Source organism: Mastigoproctus giganteus, chromosome 1 (assembly GCF_048544385.1).
Source record: "Mastigoproctus giganteus isolate SK-2022 chromosome 1, ASM4854438v1, whole genome shotgun sequence".
NCBI lineage: Eukaryota > Metazoa > Arthropoda > Arachnida > Uropygi > Thelyphonidae > Mastigoproctus > Mastigoproctus giganteus.
This window is the reverse complement of record NC_143575.1, coordinates 102,043,162-102,067,585: the sequence shown is the minus strand read 5'-3', so window position 1 is coordinate 102,067,585 and position 24,424 is coordinate 102,043,162. Positions and strand designations below refer to the sequence as shown.

Genomic DNA, 24,424 nt, shown 5'->3' with positions numbered 1-24,424 from the left:
TGTACATTTCAACCAAGTATACATGACAGAAGCACACACACATTTTGATTTATGACTGCACGTGTTTCTAACAGCAAGACGTTGAATTGAGCACAAAGAAACAAATCAAGTTCTCTTGAAAATATTTTAATTAATTACACTGATATGTTTAAATAGAACAAAACATTCCAAATAGTTCCCTTTTTATCAGCGAAAGTCATTTCACTGGAAATATTCTGCAGAGACTGAGGAATTGTACATATTTCTGAGCAATGACCATATAAAGTGTACCTGTTTATTCAGCAGTTGGAAACCAACAGCTTATTATCCCAAATAATTTAGATCTGTTTATAAACCATTGGCAAATAATATCGAGAGCTCTTGGATTCTTCATTTATCCTCTAATCCAATCCAGGAAACAGAGAATGATTTTGCTAAATTCTTCTATGTCATCACAGATTTGTTGCTTAGCGACCGAATTAGTTATAGGATATGATTCTTATAGGCTGGCTTTCATTAATTCTTGAAATGTTTATCACAAGTCGACGGCCGTCACGTAGAAAATAAAATTATTAGTCTTAAATCGTTCTTTGGATAAGTGGAGCACGGTACTGTCCTTTCAGTCTTGCGCACGTGAATAAAACGCAGAGGGCACATCTTAGCTGGTTGTTCAAAATTTCCAACCAGAGAATGAAGTCAAGCCATCATGGAAAGCATCACTTAGGAGTGAGGGGGGAGAGAAAACTTGTAAATACATTGACTGGAATGGCTGAATATTTGTTTGACTCATGTTTATTGTTTCTAAATGGAAGAAGTCACGAGCATAAGACGCACTGCAGAACTAACGAAAGGTAGTATATTATCACAGTCCAATCTGCACTAGTCACCATAGGGCTGCTGCTTGAATATCTATATTCACATCTTTAGAAGCGTTATAGCTGTCCGTCGTGAAGGCTGCCAATCGCCTAAAATTTGAAGATAAAACAACGAATATATTTTAATAGTTCAATTAGAAATATTTATTTAATTTTATATTTGATAATATAAATAGGGAGAAATACAGTATACACGAAAATCAAAATATATAAAATTACCAAAACTATATATACTGAACAAAATTTCCTTACCTATGCATAGCAGAGAGAGGACCCTTCCGTATAGCTTCTCTTTTAGAAAATTGACCAAAATGATGTAGGCTAACTGCCCTTTTGCCATTAATAATCGTACTGTAATCATTAGCATCGTCATCATCATACGCTACATTTTCAATGCCATGCTTGCACATTCCGCCCTCTCCAGACGTCGACGTCTGCACAGTGCTGGAACTGCTACTGGTGCTGTTGGTCTGCGAACAGTGAGGTTTCTCTCGTGGAGTCTGATCTTGATCGACAAAGTAACGATAAGGAGTATCGTAGTCTACTTCTAATATTGTAGAAAACTTGTTGGGGAACAGTGTATCTACAATGGCTACAGTGCCTCCTACTAGAACAGCTGTCACACCTGGAGTAGAAAAGAAAAAGTCAGTTAATGTACGCAGTGCGTTACATTTCAGGCGTGTTAATAAATAGTAAACATTCGTTATTTATAACAAAACTAAATTCCAGTCAGATCACTGCCCAACATGTTGTAACTTTCTCCATCCAATTGTGCAAGTGAGCAACATAGCGATGTGCAAACTCGACAGACCAAGAAAATATACTCCTTTAAGTTTATTAGACCTGAAATTATTTTAGAACATCTAAAAACCTACAACTGGATTGATCTGTACAATAAACTGATGGATGAAGCTGCCGACTTGATTGAAAAAGAGCTCTTACTTATTGCTGACTTGGGTGCCTCGAAGAGATAAGAATTATGGACAAATCTAAACCGTGGTTCAACAAATATTTAAAACAAGCATTTGTGGCCAAGCAAAAGGCTTACAGGAAATGGAGAAATTCAGGATTTAATGCAGACTTCGCGGATTATATGGAAAAAGAGCCATTTTCTTGAAAAAGATACGACATGCACGCGACGAAGAGGTTCTTAGAAAACTACTACATTCAAAACGAATTGTGAGCAAAAAGGCTACTAAATTCGAAATGGAGAAAACCACATTCAGATACTGGGCTAAGGAGAGCTTCGAAAGGCTGCCTGTTGAACGTCAAGCTAGAAATGCATAAGAGGATCAGGCCGAGGATATGGCGCGATATATTTTTCAGAGTGGCGGCGTTAGAGGGAACGCATTATCCAACGTCACTGTTTCTAGAGAAGATCTCATCAATGCGATTAACTCCTTGCCAAACAAATCTACGATTGGCCCCAACGGGTTCCCTATTTTTATTTTAAAAATATGCAGCGTCTATATTGTTGATGTGTTGTTGCACATATTCATATTGCACACACATATATTGTAAATAAATTGTTAAAAATTTATTCCTCAGCGCAAAATCTCAAGTAATGAGCACTCGCAGAGTACCGGTTAAGAAATATATCTAAGGCAGGGATGGCGAATCAATAGAACGCGCAGGCCCTCGCTGAGGTATCTTGCGTCTGTGTGCAAAATAAGTTTTGGTGTCCCTTTCCTGTTTGCGAATTTTGAAATCTAAGAGTTGAAAGCGTTCAAAATTCTGGTCAATTATAAAAATACTTAAATTAGTGAATGTACATTATCTTATAATTAAAATTATCTATTATTGAAACAATCACATGCAAATATATGATACAAAAATATAGAAGATAACGAAAAAAGACAACAGATATTTATTAATTATATAAATAATACAGTTGAGATAAATAAAAGTAAATCGAATTTATAGTAGTAATAGTACTTAAATTTAAAGAAACTGGTTTTGCTGGCTTTTATTAATGAAACTTGTCTATATTAATTTTGTGCAAATCAAAGTCATTGGATATTTCATTTTCTGTGGATATTTTTAAAACATTTGATAACCTGTTCTGAGACACTGCAGATTGAAAGTGCTATTTTCATTAATTTTAATTTATATATATAGTACCGAAATCGCGATATTTGATAAAGAACGGGTTCACCTTTCAAAGTCGGTTAGGCGAGCGCAACGGTTGTGAGCCGTTAAGTGGAACCTTTATTGCTTAAAAAAATATTGTTTTTTTGTTACATTTTATTTAAAATTAGTAGTGTGATTATTATTTGTTTTATGCTATTAAGTTTGGGCATTTGTTCGTTACTTGCCTTTGAAGGTTGCTTAGAAAAACTAAAGTCAACTTCTGCCGCCATTGTGTTGTATCGATATAAGGACATTCGAATGCCATTGTTATATCAATAGTGGGTCCTGTATCAATACTATAATATTGATATAGGACCCACTAATAAGTTTTTTTTTTCAGTTTTGTAGCAGTGAAATCAATATCAGAATTGTTTTGTTGGGCGTATAAGCTATACATTTATAGTAATTCAAACATGATTTTATAACGTAGCTTCATCATGTAGTACGTAACGGAGTCTAAAATAGCATAGTTTGTATTGCTGTCAAATAAGCGGGATAAGTGTAACATTATTATTTTCGTATCTCTGGGTTTCTTGTTATTTTTAAATTAAATCAAGCTATAATTAGACTAAAAACACATCAGACAAAGATCAGCAAAGCAAAGAGCTGAAAGGAGGAATGCTTTGGTTCGGGTAGAAGTTCTGAGGGTAGTTCTTCTACGAATGAGGATTATGTTATGTTACTTGTGACTTCTTTGCGAAACTACCTTTAGCAGAACACGATACGGCCACAGGGGATTCCTTTGTATGTGTTCGTTGTAAGGAGCGTGAGGAAATTAAGTGCAAATTCAGCTTTCTGATGAGCTTATATGAAAGCCTAAGAAATGGGGTAGATGCCCTCGAAAGAATAAAAGACAGAGACCCATCAAGCACCCAGCTGCCTAGAAAAACACTTGCGCCCATGTTCTAACGTGGGCAACACACACACACTCACATTCTTCACCTCAGAGATCTTTGGTTCCACAGCAAGCAGCTATACTATGTGAATCGATTGTCAGGGAAACGGGAAATATGTTGTGCAAAAAGGACAGGTGAAATAGTACCAGCTGTCCTATCCCAGGTGAAATACAGTACCAGGTGATATACAATATCAGGTAGAATAGGGCCAGGTAAAATACAGTACCAGGTAGAATAGGGCCAGGTGAAATAGGAGCAGCTATAACTTTTTAAGGGTTCCAATGGTGATATTTTTTATAGTGTATAGTGTGTTCGTGTCTAACGGCACCAGGGGTTTCCCCCATCTCCGCGTTGCTTTCATTGTCGGTGTAACAGTTCACTGTAAAGGCCAGAGATTTATAAGTGTATGGATATTGTATGAGTGTAGTGTTGTGTATCGTTGTTCTTCTGGCCATTTAGCCTCTAGACCCCTGCTGGGGCCCAACGTTGTCCACACTATGCCTCTTGGAGGAGGAAGACCAGGTACACTAGTATGATTTACTCTGGCAGGTACAGACACCTAATTTCCTGAGATTTCAGTAGCTAGGACCTTAAAAAAAAAAAAAAAAAAAAATATATATATATATATATATATATATATATATATATATATATATATATATATATATGTATATATATAATAAAATAAAATTAAATTTTTGCTCAGTGCGGGTTAAGAAAATTGTGTAGAAAGGCCAAATGAGTTTACTGTGAATGCAATTAAATTTAGTCATTATTAAATTTTAAGTTATGTGGGGTATACACTTGCCTATTAGGTAGAGTGGGGGGAGACAGAAGGCTGGGGGGAAAAGACAGAAATATGGGGACGATAGAGAAGGCGACCCCAGATAATCAGTGGGGCAGGTCCATGCCCCACCAGGCGAAGAGGGGAGTGGCAAGGAGGTGAGGGGATGGAAGATACCGTCCCCTCCCCCTGCCGGGGGAGAGAGGAAAAGATAGGACCATGCAAGGGAGCATGGGTTGAGAGCCAAGATGGCGAGCAGCAAGCTGCAGTTGGTCTTCAGTGGCATTGGTGTTCCCATTTGGGATATCACTCATGGGGTCAGGTCCCGTCCAGTTTAGTCAAGTCAGTTCTTGTTCTTTATTAAGTAGGTTCAGTTGTTATTCCTGGTTGTCATGTATAGGGTTCAGTTGTGCTCCATTGCAGCGAGCACAAGTCTTCTTGCGAAGAGCTCTTGGGCGTAGCAGGAGAAAGCCAGGTACTCTTGTTTTGTATCCAGTATGTTGTGTTCCCGTCCTCTAGGACAATATAGGATCTTTGTTATTAAGATGTTGCGGAGGTCGTCATAAAGCTGGAAATCATACATTAGATGTTGCCAGCTCTCCAGACCACCACAAACACAGGTAGGGTCCTCTTCAATTCCCAAACGGAAAAGTTTGGCATTGATGGCACCATGTCCGGTGAGAAGGTATGCTGCATGGAGTCCAGGTGAGAACCACGTTGGGAACTTAGGGTAGACCCTGCCGACGTAATGGTGATATTAAAGTGTAAAGTGTAAAGTGTATTTAGGGTCAAACGGCACCAGGGGGTTCCCCTATCTCCGCGTAGTTTACATTGTGGTGTGATACAGTTCACTGTAAAGGCCAGAGATTTAAAAGTATATGGGTCTTGAGGTGTGTGATGTTGTGTACCGTTGTTCTTCTGGCCATTTAGCCGCCAGACCCCAGCTGAGGCCCGACGTTGCCCACACTTCGCCCCGTGGAGGCAGACCAGGTACACTAGTATAATGGTGGTATTAAAAAAAAAAAAAAATACTGTATTAGGGTTACCCGTAAATGAAATTACATTAACCCGTATTCGTGTCTGTAAATTGCGTGTGTTCTCTGGTCGATTTGCCTACTTTGCTGGACGAAAAAAACCTCAGTTTCTGAGGGAAAAAACCTTGCTATCTACGCCTGAGAACGACTAACTCAGCCACGGAGTGAAAAAAGCTCACTAAAGTTCCTCCCGTCATCGACGGGATTCGAACCCGGGCCTTTTCCACCCCGTGTGGGGAGGATGGTGGCCGTACCACTGTGCTACCCACGCAGACATAATGGTGGTATTAGTGGCATAGTGGCATAGTATTTAGGTTCAGGCGCCACCGGTGGTTTCCCACATCTGCACCATGTGTACTCTGTGATGAAATGCAGAACTACTGCACAGCCAGAAAAAAAAAGTGTAATGTCTGGTAATGTAGTATTGTGCTTTGTTCTGTTGTTGTGTCTGGCTGCTTGGCCGCGGGGCCCCTACTGGGACTCCACGTTGCCCGCCACAACCACTGGGAGGTGAGCCAGGCTGCCCATTATACTCTGGCTGCCTCTGCCAGGGTTGCCTAAGCTACCTGACAGAAGCCATAAAAAAAAAAAAAAAAAAAAAAAAGAAAAAAAAAAGTTATAATAAAATAAAAAAAAAAATTAAAAAATAGAATAAAAAATAATAAAAAAATTAAGAGTGAAAATAAAAATAAAAAGTTGAGGCTGTAAATAAAAAAAAAAATAATAATAATAAAAATAAAAAAAAAATAATAAATAAAAATAAATAAAATAAAAAGATAAGAGAGCATATGGGGGGGGGGTAAGAGAAGAAGAAGAGGTCAAAAGTGGGGAACAGTAGTTGGAGTGGACCAAAGAGGGAAGGCAGTCCACTATAAGGAAGAGGATGGAGAAGGGAGTTGAAAATTACAGGGGCAGGTGGTCCTGTGAGTATCCTGCACCCAGGGTAAATTGCATTATCCTATCCCAGTAGGGGATCGCTGGGGTGGCTCGTTATTCTGTTCTGCCCTGAGTTCCGCAAGTCTTGCTCTTCTACAATTGAAAACAGCCTGGGCGTAGCGTGTTAAGGCTAGGTATGTGGTCTCTTCTTGAAGTAAAGTTGACTCCTGATTGCGGGGGTTTCCTTGAATCTCTGTGAGAAATTCAAGTCTGGCGTTGTCGTAAGTGAGACACTCGTACATAAGGTGTTCCCAGGACTCCTCTTCACCACAGTGGCAATATGGGTTATTTTCTATTCCCATGGCTGTTAATTTTTGCTGGAATGGCCCATGGCCTGTAAGCAGGAAGGTGACTTGCAATCCAGGCGAGTACCAGGGAGGAGGCTTTGGGGAAGTCCGACTAATTGAGGGAATAAACCTTTTGGTGATTGCTCCTTTAGGCGTTGTGTCCCATGTTTCTTGCCAGAGGTTTTGTAGGTGGTCTGCAATTTTTCTTCTTTCCTTCTTAGGGTCATTTGCATGGTTCAGTTGCAGGTTTAACAATTGAGTTGGGATTCCCTTCTTCAGGCGCTGGAAGAGACCCCTCTTGACAACTTCCAGATAGAGAGGTAAGTATCCTGCAATGACTTGTAATGCAGGGGTGCTGACAGTACAGCACGCCCTGGTAACCGATAATAACATAAACCTTTGAATGGAATCAAGCTTGCGCTTGTTCCTTTCCAGGATTGCCTTTTCACACCAGATGGAGGCTCCATAGCACACAATCGGGACATATACTGCCTTATATAATGGTGGTATTGTTGAACACGTTGGTATTAATGATTTCAAGAATAGAAGACCTGAGGATTTACTTAACAAGTACAGAGCAATGTTTAGAAAAAATCGCCGAGTTGGAATTAAATTTGAAAGTGACCGAAATTCTATCCATACACGATAGGCGAGAATATGACTGGAGGCTTTTTATTCAATTCGGCCCTGGAGAGAAAGACTATACAAGGATCATGGGGTATAATTTTGTTAAGCGTAGTCTGTTTTCGTTAACAGGAGAGACTGTTTTTACAAGGATGAGATCAACTTAAACAGAAGCGGTATAAGAATATTTGCTGATGCTATCGAAGTACAGTAGTGTTAACTGGGTCGGAAAACTGATCGCCTGTGGGGATACACAGACTAATAAAATTAACAGCAACTGCAGGCAGAGGTGTAAGTGATTCTTGCACTGCTTCTATTGGAACATGCATTAGCGTGGATAGCAAGGTGTTAGGGATCTCAAAACCTACTGGGACTCTCATGAAACGAGCAAATACGTGGACTGTGTTAGCGTTACCGAGAGCAGAAACAGATGCATGTATACTTTCATGTACATTAATGCTAGGAGCAAAGTAATTAAATTTGATGAATTTGAACTACTGGTCAGGTCATCAAATGCAGACATTGTGGGATATCAGAGATGTGGTGCCACTCTGATATAAGGGATTCAGAATTTTAACGTGGGGATAATATATACGGTAAGGAAGGACAGGAGGGGGTGAGGTTATGCCCATTGTAAAGAAGCACATAAAATCTAAGGTTGTGCATCCAGTAGACGTGGGTGGCCAGTGCAATGGTGAGTCAGTTTGGTGCGACATGAACACTGGAAAAACAAAAATGATAGTATAAGCGTTATAGACGTAATGACTGTGATGAGTATAATGAACAACTGTACAGATAAAGCAGGCCAGTAAATTAGAATGACTTATGATAGGCGATTTTAGTTTTAAAATATTGACTGGACTTCGTGGGTTGGTCAGCCACACAATAGCAATACTTTTTGTGCATTTATTGGATGATTGTTTTGTATACCAGCATGTTAGAAAGGCAACCAGAAAAAGCTTAATCCCATTATCATCAGCAATCCTTCGTGCATTAAGAATCAGCAGATAAAAGACCCACTAGGCGACAATGATGACAGTATATTGATGTGGGATTTACTTAAAGATGTTATTGCCGTTAAAGGCAAGCGAAAGGATTTTTGTTTTCGTACAGGTGACTAGAGTGGTCTGAGAACAGTTTTTAAATTCTATGCAGTGGGACCAACTGAAGAAGTTAGGAGAGACGTTCCAATAACAAATTCTAAATGGGAAGCATTTAGGGATGTAATCGTAGATGCTACTAGACTTTACCAACTAAGAGATACTGAACCAAAGCTTAGATCGAAATGGATGTAAGATGAATTGAAGACTGATGGCAGCAAAGAAAATGTTTTGCATGGGATGCATATAAATTATCAGGTGATAAAGATTCCTATAGTAGACATAAGTGGTCCGCAACCAAGTCACAAAGGAGGTTACCCACCTGGGTAGCACAGTTGGTAGGATCGCAGTCTTTTTCACACCGGGTGGAAAAGACTTGAATTCGAGTCCTGCCGATGACGAGAGGAATTTTATGGGCCTTTTTCACAACATGGAAAAATGGAAAAAGAATGAGTGAGTTGGTCTCAGGCGAAGGTAGCATGGTTTTTTGCCCGAAAACTCGTGTTTTTCGTCCAGCAAACAGAAATTCGACCTCAAAACGCACGTAATTTACAGACGATGTATGTGGAGCAATATGGTCTTAGTCGCTGATGCTCCTAAAACTCTACTACAAAGACAGCAAGAAGAACAAAGGATTTTAAGCAGGGTAATGCAGATTACGAGACGTTTCTGACAAAATACCGGTATTCAAAGAAAAGAAGCAAAGACTTATTTCCTTATTTAAGCACCAGAACAAAATCACCTTCGTCCACCGTATATGACCAGTTTAACCCGTTGATGATCCTGCTTAGGTTGCTGACAAACCGAATAGATACATCATATTGACATCATATTCTTAGATTTCAAAAAAACTTTTGATACTGCTACACAATAAAGACTTCTATGCAAATTGGAGCAGTTTTACATTAGGAACAAGTTACTGTTATGGATAAAGGGTGCGTTGAATGGGAGAAGACAAAGAGTGGTTATCAATGGGCACTGCTCTTTTTTGGAGTAATGTTATTAGCAGAGTCGTCCAGGGTTTAGCGCTGGGGCCATTGTCGATTTCTATATCTATTGATGATATTGGTGAAGATATCTCTAAATAGGCCTACGAGGCTGGGAAAACTCATATTAAATAATTAAACTTCACGCCAACCAGTACTTGAAAATATTTTAATACTGTAACTAAAAACACTTAACTTTTTAATATTTTTTAATATATATTTTTTAATATCTGTTTTCAGTCATATTTTAATTGTTTTTATCTATATATTTTAAATATTTTAAACTAGTTTTAATCATTTTATTGTAAATACATTTATTTACAATAAATGTATTTTCAATAAATACATTTATTGTAAATACATTTAGTTTAGGTACAGTATTAAAGTTAAGTTACAGTATTAAAATATTTTTAAGTACTGGTTGACGTGAAGTTTAATTATTTAATATGATATTGGTGAAGGCTTATTGTCTAAGTTTGCAGGTGATGTGGAGGTTTCCAGAGTGGTTAATGACAGTAAACAAGGTATACTACTGCAACAAGATCTAGAAAAATTGGGCAGATTGGCTAAGAAATGGTAATTGAAGTTTAACATTGAGAAACGTAGTGTGCATAGGTAGCATCAATCCCAGATTAACGTACCAACTGCGGAATACCACACTCAGGGTAGTGGAAAATAAAAAGCACCTGGGAGTAATTGTGCAGTCAGATATGAAGTTCTTTAAGCACCGCAAACAGGCTTCCAGGATAGCTTATGGAGTTTTGTCGATAATATACAAGAACTTTGCTAGCAGGAATAAGGAGACGATTATCCAATTGTACAAGGCAATGTTTAGGCTGTATCTTCAGCATTCCATACATGTTTGGAGGCTTCATTTTAGGAAGGATCTATATCCTTCCTAAAATGAGGCAGAACAGATGCAGAGAAGTGCCACGAAATTGGTGAGGGAGACAGAAGGGTATTCTTACCAAGAAAGGCTCCAGTTCTGCAAACTACAGCATCTGGAGACTATGTATCTACGAGAAGATCCGACTGATGTGTTTAAGATTTTGAATGGATTGAATACGCTTAATGCTGATGGAATTCTTCCTCTTGCTCAAACTACACATATGAGAAGGCATAAATTCAAATTGAGGAAGGATAGTTTCAGATTAGTTGTGCGGAAATTTGCTTTTTTCCAGAGTGAGTACTGTAATTGATAGTTGGAACAAACTGCAATCTGGTGTTGCAAAGGTGGGTAGTTTTAATAAATTCAAGGAAGAACCAGACAAACTGTCAGAGCTTAAGGACAGGTGATATGGAAGTGTTGGCTCTTTTGTTTTTGGTGATACTGTATAAGCTTGCTTTCCTACATCATTTGATACTAACACCACTACTCTACTAATGCTAACTGAGGTCGACAGGCTTCGAGTTAAATAACATATAAGTGTTCCAGTCCCTCGCTTTTTTTGTTTCATTCTCGATTTTGAAAAGTCTGACAGCTTTGTTTTATTTGCCCCAGTTGGCATCTATTAAGGGATCTCTTATTAATATAATTACAGTATATAATAGGTAATAGCCATAATATAGAAATGATTGAACAGGCTTTTATGTAAAAATTAAAGAAACTTACTGTTGCAATAAAGCTTGGATACCCACGTTTGGGATCCAACTGGGAGACATCAATTACAATAGCTGTTCACCTGTGATTGCTGTTGATGGCAAGATATTATATTGAAACCATTTGTAAATATTAGTGAAACCATTTGTAAATATTAGTGTTTGTGCCCTTTCTACATTCAATGCCAACGCTATTTTCCAGCAGGATGATGCTTGAGGCTCTTGGTTCCGACGTCGCTTGGATATGAAAGTAGATGATATGAAGATTTCCGGGGTGGTTAATGAGAGTAAACAAGGTATGCTACTGCAGAAAGATCTAGAAAAATCGAGCAGATTGGGTAAAAACTGGTAACTGAAGTTTCCGAAATACCCTTTTATCTATTTGAAATTCCTGAAGAAGAATAGCATTTAGATATTATTCTTAAAGTGGTGTGTTCTAGTAGTAGGAGTAGTAGTAGTAATGGAGGCATGTGATGCAAGAAAGCAAGCGCATGAGCTTATGTAGCATCAGTCAAAAAAAAAAAAAAAAAAAACAAAAACAAAACACAATTTTCATCCATCCATTCCCTCTAAAAGGTTGTTCTGTCCCTCCTTGAATTTATTTAAGTTATCAACTTTCACAACGACAGATGGAAGTTTGTTCCAGCAATTAACCACCAGCTGGCTAAAGGCAAATTTCCGCACATCTGTTCTACAACTGTCTTTCCCCAATTTGAATTTATGCCCCCCCAGGGTCATAATATGAGCAAGCGGAAGAATCCCAACAGAATTCAGAGTGCGCAATCCATTCAAGGCCTTATACACCTCAATCATATCACCTCGCAGGTGCCTAGTCTCCTTAAGTTCTGCAATTTGAAGAACTTGAGCCTTTCTTCGTAACAGCACCCCTTCATTCCCCTCACCAGTCTTGTTGTCCTTCTCTGTACACGCTCAGGCAACTGTACGTCCTTCCTAAAATGTGGCCTCTAGACCTGTACGCAGTACTCAAGACGTGGCCTGACAATTGCCTTATACAAAGGGATAATCACCTCCTTTTCCCTTCAAAATTCCTGAATATCATTGACAATACCCCATGACCTGCTCTGGCATCCTGTCTGCATTGTTCAGAAAACTTCATATCTGACTGCACAATTACTCCCAGGTCTTTTTCATTTTCTACCACCCTAAGCGTAGGACCACACAAGTGGCACGTTTCTCTGGGGTTATTTCTACCCATATGCAGTACTTTGCATTTGTCAATGTTAAACTTGTTGCAGTAGCACACTACCATTACTATCATTAACAGTCCTGCCAACCATTGTATCATCTGCAAACTTTGACATACAAACTTTGATATATCTTCAACGTTATATCATTGATAAATATACAAAACAATACCGCGCTCAACACCGAACCCTAGGGAACTCCACTAATAACATTAGTCACGAAGAGCAGCGTCCATTGATTACCACTCTCTGTCTTCTCCCACTCAATCATCCTTTTATCCATTGTAGCAGCTTACCCTTAATACCACACTGTTCCAGTTTGTACAGTAGTCTTCCATGCGCAACAGTGTCAAAAGCTTTCCTGAAATCCAAATATATTATATAAAAATTATTTTTTGCATCCAGTTCCTTTGTAACGACATCGTAGTATCCAATGAAATTTTTCAGACAAGACTTTCCCTTAACAAATCTATGCTGAATTATTACTGCGGTCTTGTCTAGGTGATCCTGCAATACATCTTTAACCAGTGAATCCATTATTCCCCACGGAAACAGAAGTTAATCTAACTTCTGTAATTACACTTGTCACCCTTAGATCCCCCTTTGTGAATTGGGGATACATTTGCAGATCTCCAGTCCGTGAGGATTTCCCCTGAGGTCCAAGGATGCTCTCATAATTATGGATAACGGTTTGCTTACTTCCGTTGCCTCCTCCTTTAATATACTTGGATAAATCCCATCCACCCCAGGTACCATTCTTATGTTTAACTTCACCAATTTCTCCTCCACTTTCCCATCAGTTATTACAAAATCATTAAGCACCCGGCTACAATTTGATAACCTTCTGGAATTTTCCTCACTTAATAATTCGTCATGCATGAATGTAGATGCAAAATACGCGTTCAGATTATCAGCTATCTGAACAGGATCATCAACAGTCGAACCATCGATATCGAGTGGACCAATCTGATTCATCCGCTTCCTTCTAGAGTTTATATAAGTAAAGAAGTCTTTGCTGTTTTTCTTAGCATCGTTTGCCAAAGATTTCTAGTAGTCTGCCGTTGCTTGCCTAACTTTCTTTGTGACTTTATTACAGACCAGCTTATATCTGCCATAGGCTTCTGTGTCACCTGTTAATTTATATGCATCCCATGCATTTTTATTTTCTGCCACGAGTCTTATTCCGTTGAGTTCTGTTTGCCTGACTGCGTTTCGTTTACGTTTGAGAAAAGTGGCTTGTCTCTTTTTTTCCATTTTCGGAAAGCTTTTTTTTTCTCTGCTGAATGCTTTTCTGACTTTCATTGAACGATGAATTACACTTTCCAGAGATTTTTATTTGCTTGGCTGCTTCTTTGGTGGCAATTTCAGCTAACTCGTTTGCCAGGGTTGATATGGAGGCGTCTGTTGAGTCATGTTGTGGATCCCTCCAGTACTCGTCAGAGCGATGTGACTTAATCCGTAATAATAAATATATTTATTGCAATCAGTGACTATTTACGTGGATGCCTGATGCAATGCCCATAACAGCGACAATGCTAGGGGTTTAACATAAAAATACATAAAAATTAACCAATACAGGAAACATTAAATAAAATAAATTTTAACACGGGAAATGAAAAAACATTTTTTTCATAATCCTTAATCCCTAATCAAAGGATGATTATGGATTAAGTATTAGATGGAGTATACTGTTTGCTTCATCATGACGACGATATTCCTGGACACCATTCTCTACTGGCTGGTAGGAAAAACATTTTGTTGTCCCATTCTGGACTGGTTTAAAAAAAAAAAAAAAAAAAAAAATATTGCCCAATTCATTTCAAAACCAAGCTTAATGTAAAACTTTGTAAAAGCAGTAGATATAGAAGGACGTAGTTTCCAATATTTTAAACAAAAATTTCATTAACTTAGTCACTTGAAGATAATTCAGGAAATACTTATTCATTGGTCCACAAATCGTGATGTCAATGAAAGAGAGTTCTTTGATGACGACCTCAATTTAAGTAGAAAATCAGCGTGGAATATCGTTAAGGCACTTGCCTAAAATTTTTAGGAAATGATACTGATAGTGAAATCAGACCAGCAAATTATGAGGGGCTTGTCCCCCGCAAATATACAAAGAACTGAGTTGTAATATGGGCTTAAAAATCCATTTTTTTTACATTCGGATGATAATTTCTCCTAACTCCTCCCAACTTTGGCGATGTCAGCGATAAATATGAGGAAAGATTTACTCGGGACATTTCATGAATAAGAAATGGTATGAAGGCAAGTGAAGTTGTAATATGGTCGCCGATTAATTCTGGATATTTATTCGACATATTTAAGATTTATAAAACAAGTGGAATCAGGTTTTTCCAGCCATTTTTTTAATCATATGTAATTATAAATTATCGCATTTTAATTTCTCGGTACTATACTACAAATCCAAATTATTTTATTAAAGACACCCAGAATTTATTCTACATATCTGTATATTTATTTGTAAATTGCGTGTGTTCTCTGGTCGATTGGCCTGTTTTGCTGGACTTAAAAAAAAGGCAGTTTCTGGGGTGAAAACCTTGCTCTCTACGCCTGAGACCGACTAACTCAGCCGCGGAATGAAAAAAGTCCATTAAAGTTCCTCGCGTCATCGACGGGATTCGAACCTGAGCCTTTTCCACCCGGTGTGCAGAGGACTGTGATGATACCACTGTGCTACCCGCGCAGAGCGTACTATACTGCTATGCGCTTTACAGCAATATTGTTTATCCCTACACACAAGTAAACACGCCGACATGGCCTGCGCAATAATGTTATTTTGCGATCTCGCGTTGTTGGTGTAATATTTTTGGCCAGGCTTGTCATCATGGGAGACGTTTGTTCGATGGCATTTGCATGCACTCTGATCAATGCAAGCAGTGGGCATCATAGAATCATGCAGTTCGTTTGGGTTTCAAGAACTTTTGCAACGCTGTAGTTTAGCGAACGGTTTGCTAGGCATGTTGTGTTTTGTCCTTCCCTTGCAGACTACGAAAGCTGCTGCATGAATGCAGTTTAGTTCTAAATTGTTAAAAACATTACCTATAATGACAATTAGTCTTTGGGCGATAATTTTTGAAATTAAAAAAGTTTCGAAATAAAAACAGAAATCGCAACCAGAACCTGCTTATACCATGAGACTTTCTTGCCTGGAGGAATGGTAATTTCGCTACTGGTTTTGGCACTTTATTTGACTAATGTTCATGAAATACTTCTGATAATGACATATAGTGTAAGCTCCCAAAAACATCACATCATACTGAATTGTCTCAAGGTTTTTAATACAAATAAGAGAAATTTCTGAGGGTAGTAACAAAGAAGGGGAAATTATTTTAATGACGTGCCTGGCTTTTATTAATGATTCAGGGCAAATAGCATTCCCCTTCATTAAAAATGTGTAAAGCAGTGTTAGTAAGGTAAAAAGGAATTTATTTTTCAAGGGAAAAAAAAAGTTAAAAATGCCATCAGTCTACTGGCGTGAAAGTTGATCGCATTTCCTTACGTTAAAAAAGATAGTTTACATTACACAGATCGGAAATAAAGTGGAGCAACAATTTCACTTTCAGCTACTGCTTTGCCTATCTCTCGGTTAGTGGATGGACAATGAGGTCGTTTGTTTTACTGACTGGCTGTTTTGAAAGCGTCACGTGAACATTAGAAGCGTTGAACTAACAATAGATACTAGCCTAAGTAGGGCTGATTGCAATCCAGGAAGTTTATAAATTGCTACACAGGGAAGCCAACTTTCTCTAGAAGTTTATGGAAGATAAACGAAAGTGGTTTGTTAAAGTTGAGATTATAGGTAAAAAACAATAATAAATAAACAAAAAATAAAATAAAATAAAATAAGCTGAAAAGTTCATATTTTTTCATATATCAATTATTATCATATTGGTTGAAACTGACTCTTTAATCATATTGGTTAAAACTGATCACTATTTGATATTATACTTGTAGAAATATAACAAAAAAGAAATAATAATACTAATAAATAAAAAAATTAAACGATACAAAGATAAAAATTTTATCAGATCCAAGTAAATCTCTGTAAATCATAATACTCCTTCGACTCCGATGGGTTATGTGAAAAGCCTTGAATACAAATAAATAATCTCGTGAACTTGCTTCTAAATTCCAGAGGGAATATTGATGGTTAAAGAAAGAAGATAATATTTCTGGAAAAAAAAATGGTTTGTTCTTCATTCAACTTCAAAGTCAACTTTATTCCGAACCTTAATATTTAATAGTAGTAAAAAATAGGAGGAAGTTAAAATAAATTACGTAATTAGTATGAACTGATTTTGTGTAGTAGTTTGTAGATGAATAGTTATTTCAGAAAATGCCATTTTTAAAGCATTTTGCATTTATAAGATGGATACAAAAAGAGAGATTATAGTCTTTTTAGTGTCACTAGTTGATAACCATTTTATGGGTCTGATATGGGTCAGAGCGGCATGTAGAATGGCATATAGCAGGCTTAGCATTTCTTTTATTCATCCATTAGCTCAGTTCTGACGTTCTTTTTATTATTTTGTTACTTGTACTCTTCTCTATCTCTCATTATGTATTGTACTGTAAAACCTTAGAATTTAATTTTAATAGGTATAAAGGCAGTTCGTATAACAAAAATCGTGTTTCTAGACTGCACAGAATTTAGAAGAAAAAGCTTTACTTGGTTGATGTCTTTGTGTTATTTTCTTAATAAATATATTAACCAAATATTTCATATATGTTAATTTTATTAATTATGTTTGTTTATTAATTTAATTACTAGTCATTCATCACATATAACAGACATAAAGTAAATATAATACTTAATTAAATATTCGTTAATGTTCTTAATAAAATAAAAAATAATATTTTATATTAATTAAACAATATTTGTTGAATATTTTCATAAATACTTTTTATTATTGTTATTATTATTATCTGTTTATTTATCCACAAAAAGGGGACCAACCCGGGACAGCTATGTGCCAGGCGGGTGTTATTTGCAATCTGAATTACGAGGTACATGTCTAATGGATTACAAGTAGAGTACATGCTGGCTTGACCCGAGAAATTTACACAGTATTTTACTTATATACAAAAGTTTCAAATAATATACAAAGCTTTAAAAATTATATGTATACTCTAAACTTATACAATATTATTTGAAAAAGGCATTCATAGGTCTGGGGAAAATGTCCATTACAGATTCATCAGCTGATAACAGTTCTCTAGTGTTTTATTTCTGTAAGGTTTATTCCATTTCATAATTAGGATGTTCCGCATTTTCAATACCCCCTAGTATTGAATATCCTCAGTTTATAGGTACTAGGCGTTTTATATAAATTGAGGTAACTACTAAACTAAAAAGTCTGAGAATTAACTGAATTGTGTTCATCTAAACCTGACAAAAAACATTACAAAACTATAAACGCTTCAAGTCTGTAATGTTTATATTTTTATATTTTGGCCTTTTTACTTTGATGGCGTTCTTATTTGGTTTTCATGTAACTAACAGATTACAAAAAAACAACAAAAGGAAAAAAAAAAAAAACTCAAACTATTATATCAGGGCCACCGACAATTTCTTAATATGCTCATACATGTATTATGTCTGTAAATTGCGTGTGTTCTCTGGTCGATTTGCCTGTTTTGCTGGAAGAAGAAGCCCCAGTTTCTGAGGAAAAATACTTTGCTATCTACGCCTGAGATCCACTAACTCAGCCACGGAGTGAAAACAAGCCAATTAAAGTTCCTTGCGTCATCGACGGGATTCAAATCCGGGCCTTTCCAGCCGGCGTGGGAAGGACGGTGACGATACCGCTGTGCTACTGCGTAGGCCACTAACAGCTTACAGTTGTTCTCCTTAACCATGTAAGTCAAAAGGAAAGCTTCACCTTGGAAAATAAGCTAAATTCATGAGAAACAATTTACAAGATTGACAAGATTGCTGTCAATCACATCTGTCGTATGTCCCCTGCAAAGATCATCTGCTATCCAATTAAATATCAGTAAATGTTCCGGATTGCGGTTTGATCTCCTTCCCTCAAACTCGTCTAAGGAGTTATGCATTAATATTTTCTTATAACTGTGTGCAGTTATGAGAAAATGAAAATTTGTAAGGAGATCTTTACAGTAGGATACGACTTACAGATTATTTGAGCTAAATGTACACAGTGATTGAATTAATGAATATGTTTTCCAAATGCATCTGTTGCTTCACCGGACCTTGCGCGTCACAATATTAGGAATTCCGAAAATTACTGGTGAAATTTTTTTTTCCTGTTTGGCAGGCAGGCTGGTGACATTTAAAAAGTGATTTTAAATAATGATTGAATAACTGTGTGCAGTTATGACAAAATTATAAGAGATTAACATTTTTGATAAGTTTATTTTAGCTTTTAAATACACAGGAAAAAAAATCCTCCAATGTTGCAAGATGTAATAATGCTATCATTCGAAAAACAAAAAAATGGCGCTATCTAATATAAGGAATTTTAAAAATTCAATCATTAGAGATTATTTTGAACTGAGATATGTAACACCGCTAATATAAGTGATACTTAATAACATCGGATCAAATTGACAGAATGATGTGATAGATAAAGATTATATTGACTACTCGCCTTAGCCACAGAGACCTATACAAAAATAGGTTGTGTGTGGTCGATTTCCGTAAGGGATTTTCCTGAAAGATATGGCCGAGTCTATTGACACAAGTTTAACAGGAAAATACCCTTGAGATACACAAGAAGCTGGACTTGATTTGAGGAAATTTGGTGTCGCGCATTGATCATACAATTATATATTCATGCATATTTCTATGTTATCATTATATATGTTAGAGAACTTTAAGTTATATATATAACAACCCTGGAATATTTTCCTGAATAAAATTGATGATGCTATAATACATATGAATGAAAATACATTCTCTAACATTTTTGGACATACCCTAGGACACTAATGAAGTAGGTCCGAGAGCTGCCTCATACTCAGCAGGAGCAACTATAAAAGTGCTAGAGGAGAGAATGACGAATCACTAACAGGCAGTGCGAGCTTGCGGCTCACTGCTTTTTAGAGTTATGCATCAGGTCAGTATTCGAGGAAACCCGAGGGTTACCGCAGTGCGGACGGGTTGGGTCTTTAATTTTGCAGTTCGAGTGCTGTTTCAGTTCTTGAATGTAAATAATTTATCTAGGACAGGGGCGGACTTTGGCCTAGGCAGACTAGGCAACTGCCTAGGGTCCGTAATTTTTTGGGGCCCGTAAAGCGGTTTTATTATACATTTTTCCATTATTTTATTTTAAATAAATTTATAATGTTCCGCTTGTTTCGCGCTGATCAATCAAAGCATCTTTGCACGCCGTGCTATCTGGCGAATCATCGTGTATATCGCGCTAGGCACGGTATATACGACGATTCACCAGATAGCGCTAGTCACACATTGATTAGGTAGTTTTGGTTATTTAATCAGTTGTACGTTGGTATGAACTGTGTTGTACGTTGGTATGAACTATTGATTTAAGTTGGCAACTTCAATAATCGAGTTCAATAATAGTATTAGTAATAGAAGACCTTTTTTAACCCATTCAGCTGTGTCCTCTATTACAATTTCTGAAAGGTGGAAACCCTAGGTGGGTCCCGAAATGAGAATCTTGCCTAGGGCTCGATTTTTCCTTAGTCCGCCACTGATCTAGGAATGGATTGAGTAATTAATTTAATTACAATAATACAAAAATTAATATATTTACTTATAAAATAACCGTTTTTAATTAGTTATTTCTTAGTAATATTATACCTTTCTAAGTAATATTATTTAATATAAGTAATGACTGGAATCACTAACAGGCAGTGCTTAGCTTTCGTGTAGGGCTATACGTCTGGTCAGTATCGGCGGAAACCCGAGGGTTACTGCAGTGCGGGCAGGTTGAGTCTAATTAATTTTGCAGTTCACTGGTCTGGCGCTGTTTCAGTTTTTGAATGTAAATAATTTATCTAGGAATAAATCAAGTAAATAATCGTTTTAATTAGTTATTTCTAATTAATATCATTTGAAAAATTATCAGGTATGTTTTATTTTTGTTATGTAATTTGAATTACACAACACTGCTCCATTACTGATATTTTCTTAAATTACGTATATTCCCCTAAAAGTTACGATTGGCTTTCGAGATTTAAAACTATTATTTTTATCCCCGCTCACATTATCCCAATTCCAGACACGAAAAGTAATAAAAATAAATAATAAATAAATAAAACAGAAGTCCTTTTTTGGTTTCCGAATTACCTCTGATTGTGATGTTATTGTTATATTCGTATATCGCATTAGCATCTAAGAATATTGTGATTCTGATTACGAAGTTTGTAATCAGCGCTGAAAATTAATTATATATTGAATCACCACTAAAAATGAAAATCGCAGATCAAAAGAACAAATTTTTAGATATTAAGTATTAGCATTCGTGTCAGTAATGGCCATATGTTGCAAGGAAGCGTAAGGCTTATGCCACCTGACAAAAAAAAAAAATAAATAAAAATAAAAATAATAATAAAATAAAATAAATAATAATAGGAGAAAAGGAAATAGATAACCTATTAATTTCCCTCCTCCCGAAGGTAACTATCCAGCTGACCGTTGAATTTCCTCAAATTGTCAGCCTCTACCACCCATGTAGGTAACTTATTCCAGTAATTTATGACTCGTTGGCTAAAATAAAACTTCCTGCAATCCAGTCTAAACATCTCTCTCCGCGTAACTTGAATTTATGTCCCCCAGTTCTAAAATCATTTATAACCGTGAAAATTTCGTCCTCATTCATTTTACTCATGTCTCTCAGAGGCTTAAACACCTCAATCAAGGTGCCTAGTTTTCAAGCTGTTCACCCCACATATTCGAAGTCTTTCCTCATAAGGACGTCCTTTTGCCGATCTCACCAGTTGAGTTACCCGTCTCTGGACCCTTTCAAGAAGCTCGATGTCTTTTTTTACGTGCGGTCTCCACACTTGAACATGATTTATATTCATCGCAGGAAATTTATAATTACTTTATAATTTAAACTTATTATGATCCATACAAAATCATCTTGTGCATTTTCCTTTTTTTTTTTTTTTTTTTTTACTATTTGTATTAAATTATTTTAAAATCTGTATATTGATATAATTAAGAAACAATAATGAGTACTACTTAGAGTTTTAAATCGGGAAAGGAAATTGGAAAAGTGGGTACGGTGGATGCAGTACCCCATTTCCAAAGCTGTCGTGAACGCCTATTGAACTTTCGTCCCATTATGCGATTTGCACAAATTATCTTATACAGTTTTGTCATATCAGTTATTTGCGGTTGTTTGCAACGACAAATAATTTGTACGAAACTGTATAAGAAAATTTGTTAATAAGATATTCTGGCCGTTTTACAGAGTTTCTGTATCATCGCAGTTATCTGTAGACATGTCTACAGATAACTGTTATGACGTTCGGCAACTTAAATGGCGGCCTAAACAGATCCCACATTGCACATGGATTTGATCAATAGTTTATGTTTAGGAGTGTCTGGGAGCAATATGGAAAGAAACTTTTTATTGGATTGTTCACTTTTATTGTCTTCAGCTATTTTTCAGTTGCAAATTAGCTGTTTGTTTTTATATTACTGTTTAATTATATATCCACTTTTTTATGCTGTTCACATTTTAGGGAAGGTATCTGGTTCTGGTTTTTCAGGACGACATTTTAAGATAAGGTAAGCTAATTTGTATATAATCTGTATAAGATAATTTATTGATAAGATATTCTGGCAGTTTTACAGAATTTCTGTATCGTCACAGTTATCTGTAGACATGTCTACAGATAACTGTTACGACGTTCGGCAGCTTAAATGGCGGCCTAAACAGATCCCATATTGCACATGGATTTGGTTCATAGTTTATCGGAATCTGCAAGCAATAAGGAAAGAAACTTTTTATTAGATTGTTTCTCCGGAAACTGGGGGGTTTTCGTCCAGCAAACAAGCAAATCGACCAGAGAACACACCAATTTACAGACACAATACACATGGGTATATGAAATAACTTTCCGGGTGAACCTAATGTAATAGTTTGTTGTTTATTGTATTGTTCACTTTTATTGCCTTCGGCCATTTATCAGTTGCAAATTAGCTGTTTATTTTTATATTACTGTTTAATTATATATCCACTTTTTTATGCTGTTCACATTTTGGAATAGTATCTGTCTGGTTTTGGTTTTTCAGAGCGAGATTTTCTTGCTGGTACTACTGGCTTAAGGTACAGGTGGCGTGAAATTGCTGGCATCCACAGGTTATTGGCTTCTGCTTTCCGGTGGATAGCAGAAAGCAGAAAGCAGAAGCCAATAACCTGCTTTCCGGTGGATATAGGATCTATATACTAGTCCTCAAGGATCAGTTAGTGTACACATAGTAATAGTAATATACGTCAAATTGCCTTAAGCAATCAAGAACCTTTACACCAAGAAAAAGGTGCTCTTTCGACTAATGGTTTAATTTTATATATTGAGGATAAATCAAGTAAAGGATTTAAGATTTACATGCTTTGGTCAAGCTAAATATAGATAAAAATTTGATTAATGTAGGTACATAAACAGTAAGACGATTTTTATTTAATGTTAATTCTAAGTTATTACATCAGTTAAATGATAAAACAAATTGCTCTTAACTCTCCCTTTGACTTCAAAGTTATATATACTGATGACAAAAAATTGGCGCTGTGGATACTAATTGTGGTTCAAATGTTAAAAAAAAAACAAAACAAAACAAAACATGAAAGGGAAAAGAAATTATCTGACAACATTTTTACGCAATCCACTGCACCTACTTTATTTTACTGCAAAAACTTCCCTTTCCCTTGAATCAGATACGCTTAAAGAAAATAAAATAGAAGCAGGAACCAAAACCGACGAAAGTCATAACAGTCTTCCTTGTAATAGTAGTGATAGGTATATAAAAAATATCAAAATGGTCACTTTCGTTTTAATAAATTAGAGGATACACTAAAAACTGGCTATATCGAAACTGTTCCAAGTTAAAAAAAAATATTTTAACAATAATCTCTCTCCCGAAGTTGCAATTGATGACCTTGGGAATCATTTTTCAGATTCTTCAAACTTAAAATTTGAAAACAATAACGTGAAAATCCTAATATCTATTCTGCCTTTCTAATTATTGTGAAGGAGGATGACTTAGAAGCATTCACTAATCCGAATATATTTACAGAGAGTTCTTTATACCATTGTGGTTTAAGAAATCCTAGGAAAAATGATAAAAGCTTGTCATAACAACTAGAGAATGACTGTGACCATAACAGGAAAAAAAAAATGCGTAAACGATATCTTAACTTTCTAGGTAAGTCGTCGCTGTTCATTGCGTGCGCTGACGTTCACTTTTTATGTTGCTACTTCGGTAAAATTCAGTACTGCACAGCTCTCTACGCACGACCTAATATCAGATCCAATGGCCTTCCCGAACTCCTGGTTGACAATCGGGGTGTCTGTCTGGGACTAACTTGATCTACTCACCACTCTTATGAGTACCCTAAGGTCTTTTCCATTAAATTATGCGGTCTAACTGAACATTTCTCGTCTATATTAGCACCATGACGTTCCCATTTGGTGATTACGTCAGCCACCGTTGATTTAGGACGTTGCAGTTTGCTGCAGTGGTACAAAGAGATTGATAGTGTTGCATCTTATGATGACTTACCATTGGATTAAGTATTGCCATTGGAAGCTGCTAAGGTCACCGCCTCTACTACAGTCCTCCCGGATAGGACAGCGGGTATAATTACCGTCTTCCCACACCAGGTAGAAAAGGCCTGAGTTTGAATCCCATCAATGACGCGAGGAATTTTTATGGGATGTTTTCGCAACGTTGCTGAGTTTTTGGGTCTTAGGCGAGGGTTGCATCACCTGGAAACGTGTGTTTTTCGTGCAGCAAACAGCAAGACAACCG

The 24,424-nt window shown here is 36.7% G+C and overlaps 1 protein-coding gene across 2 annotated transcripts in view; it reads right to left on the bottom strand.

The window, feature by feature from the left end:
* Nucleotides 1-274: 274 nt before the first annotated feature.
* The window catches only part of LOC150091062 (dual oxidase maturation factor 2-like), a 228,812-nt gene continuing 204,662 nt past the window's right edge, over nucleotides 275-24,424 (bottom strand). For both annotated transcript variants that reach the window (XM_090381525.1, XM_090381516.1), the window contains exons 8-9: nucleotides 1,107-1,479; nucleotides 275-944 (exon numbers count right to left, since the gene is read on the bottom strand). In XM_090381525.1, coding sequence (XP_090237651.1) covers nucleotides 863-944; nucleotides 1,107-1,479 — 455 coding nt within the window. In that variant the 3' untranslated portion in view covers nucleotides 275-862. The remainder of the gene's footprint in view (nucleotides 945-1,106; nucleotides 1,480-24,424) is intronic.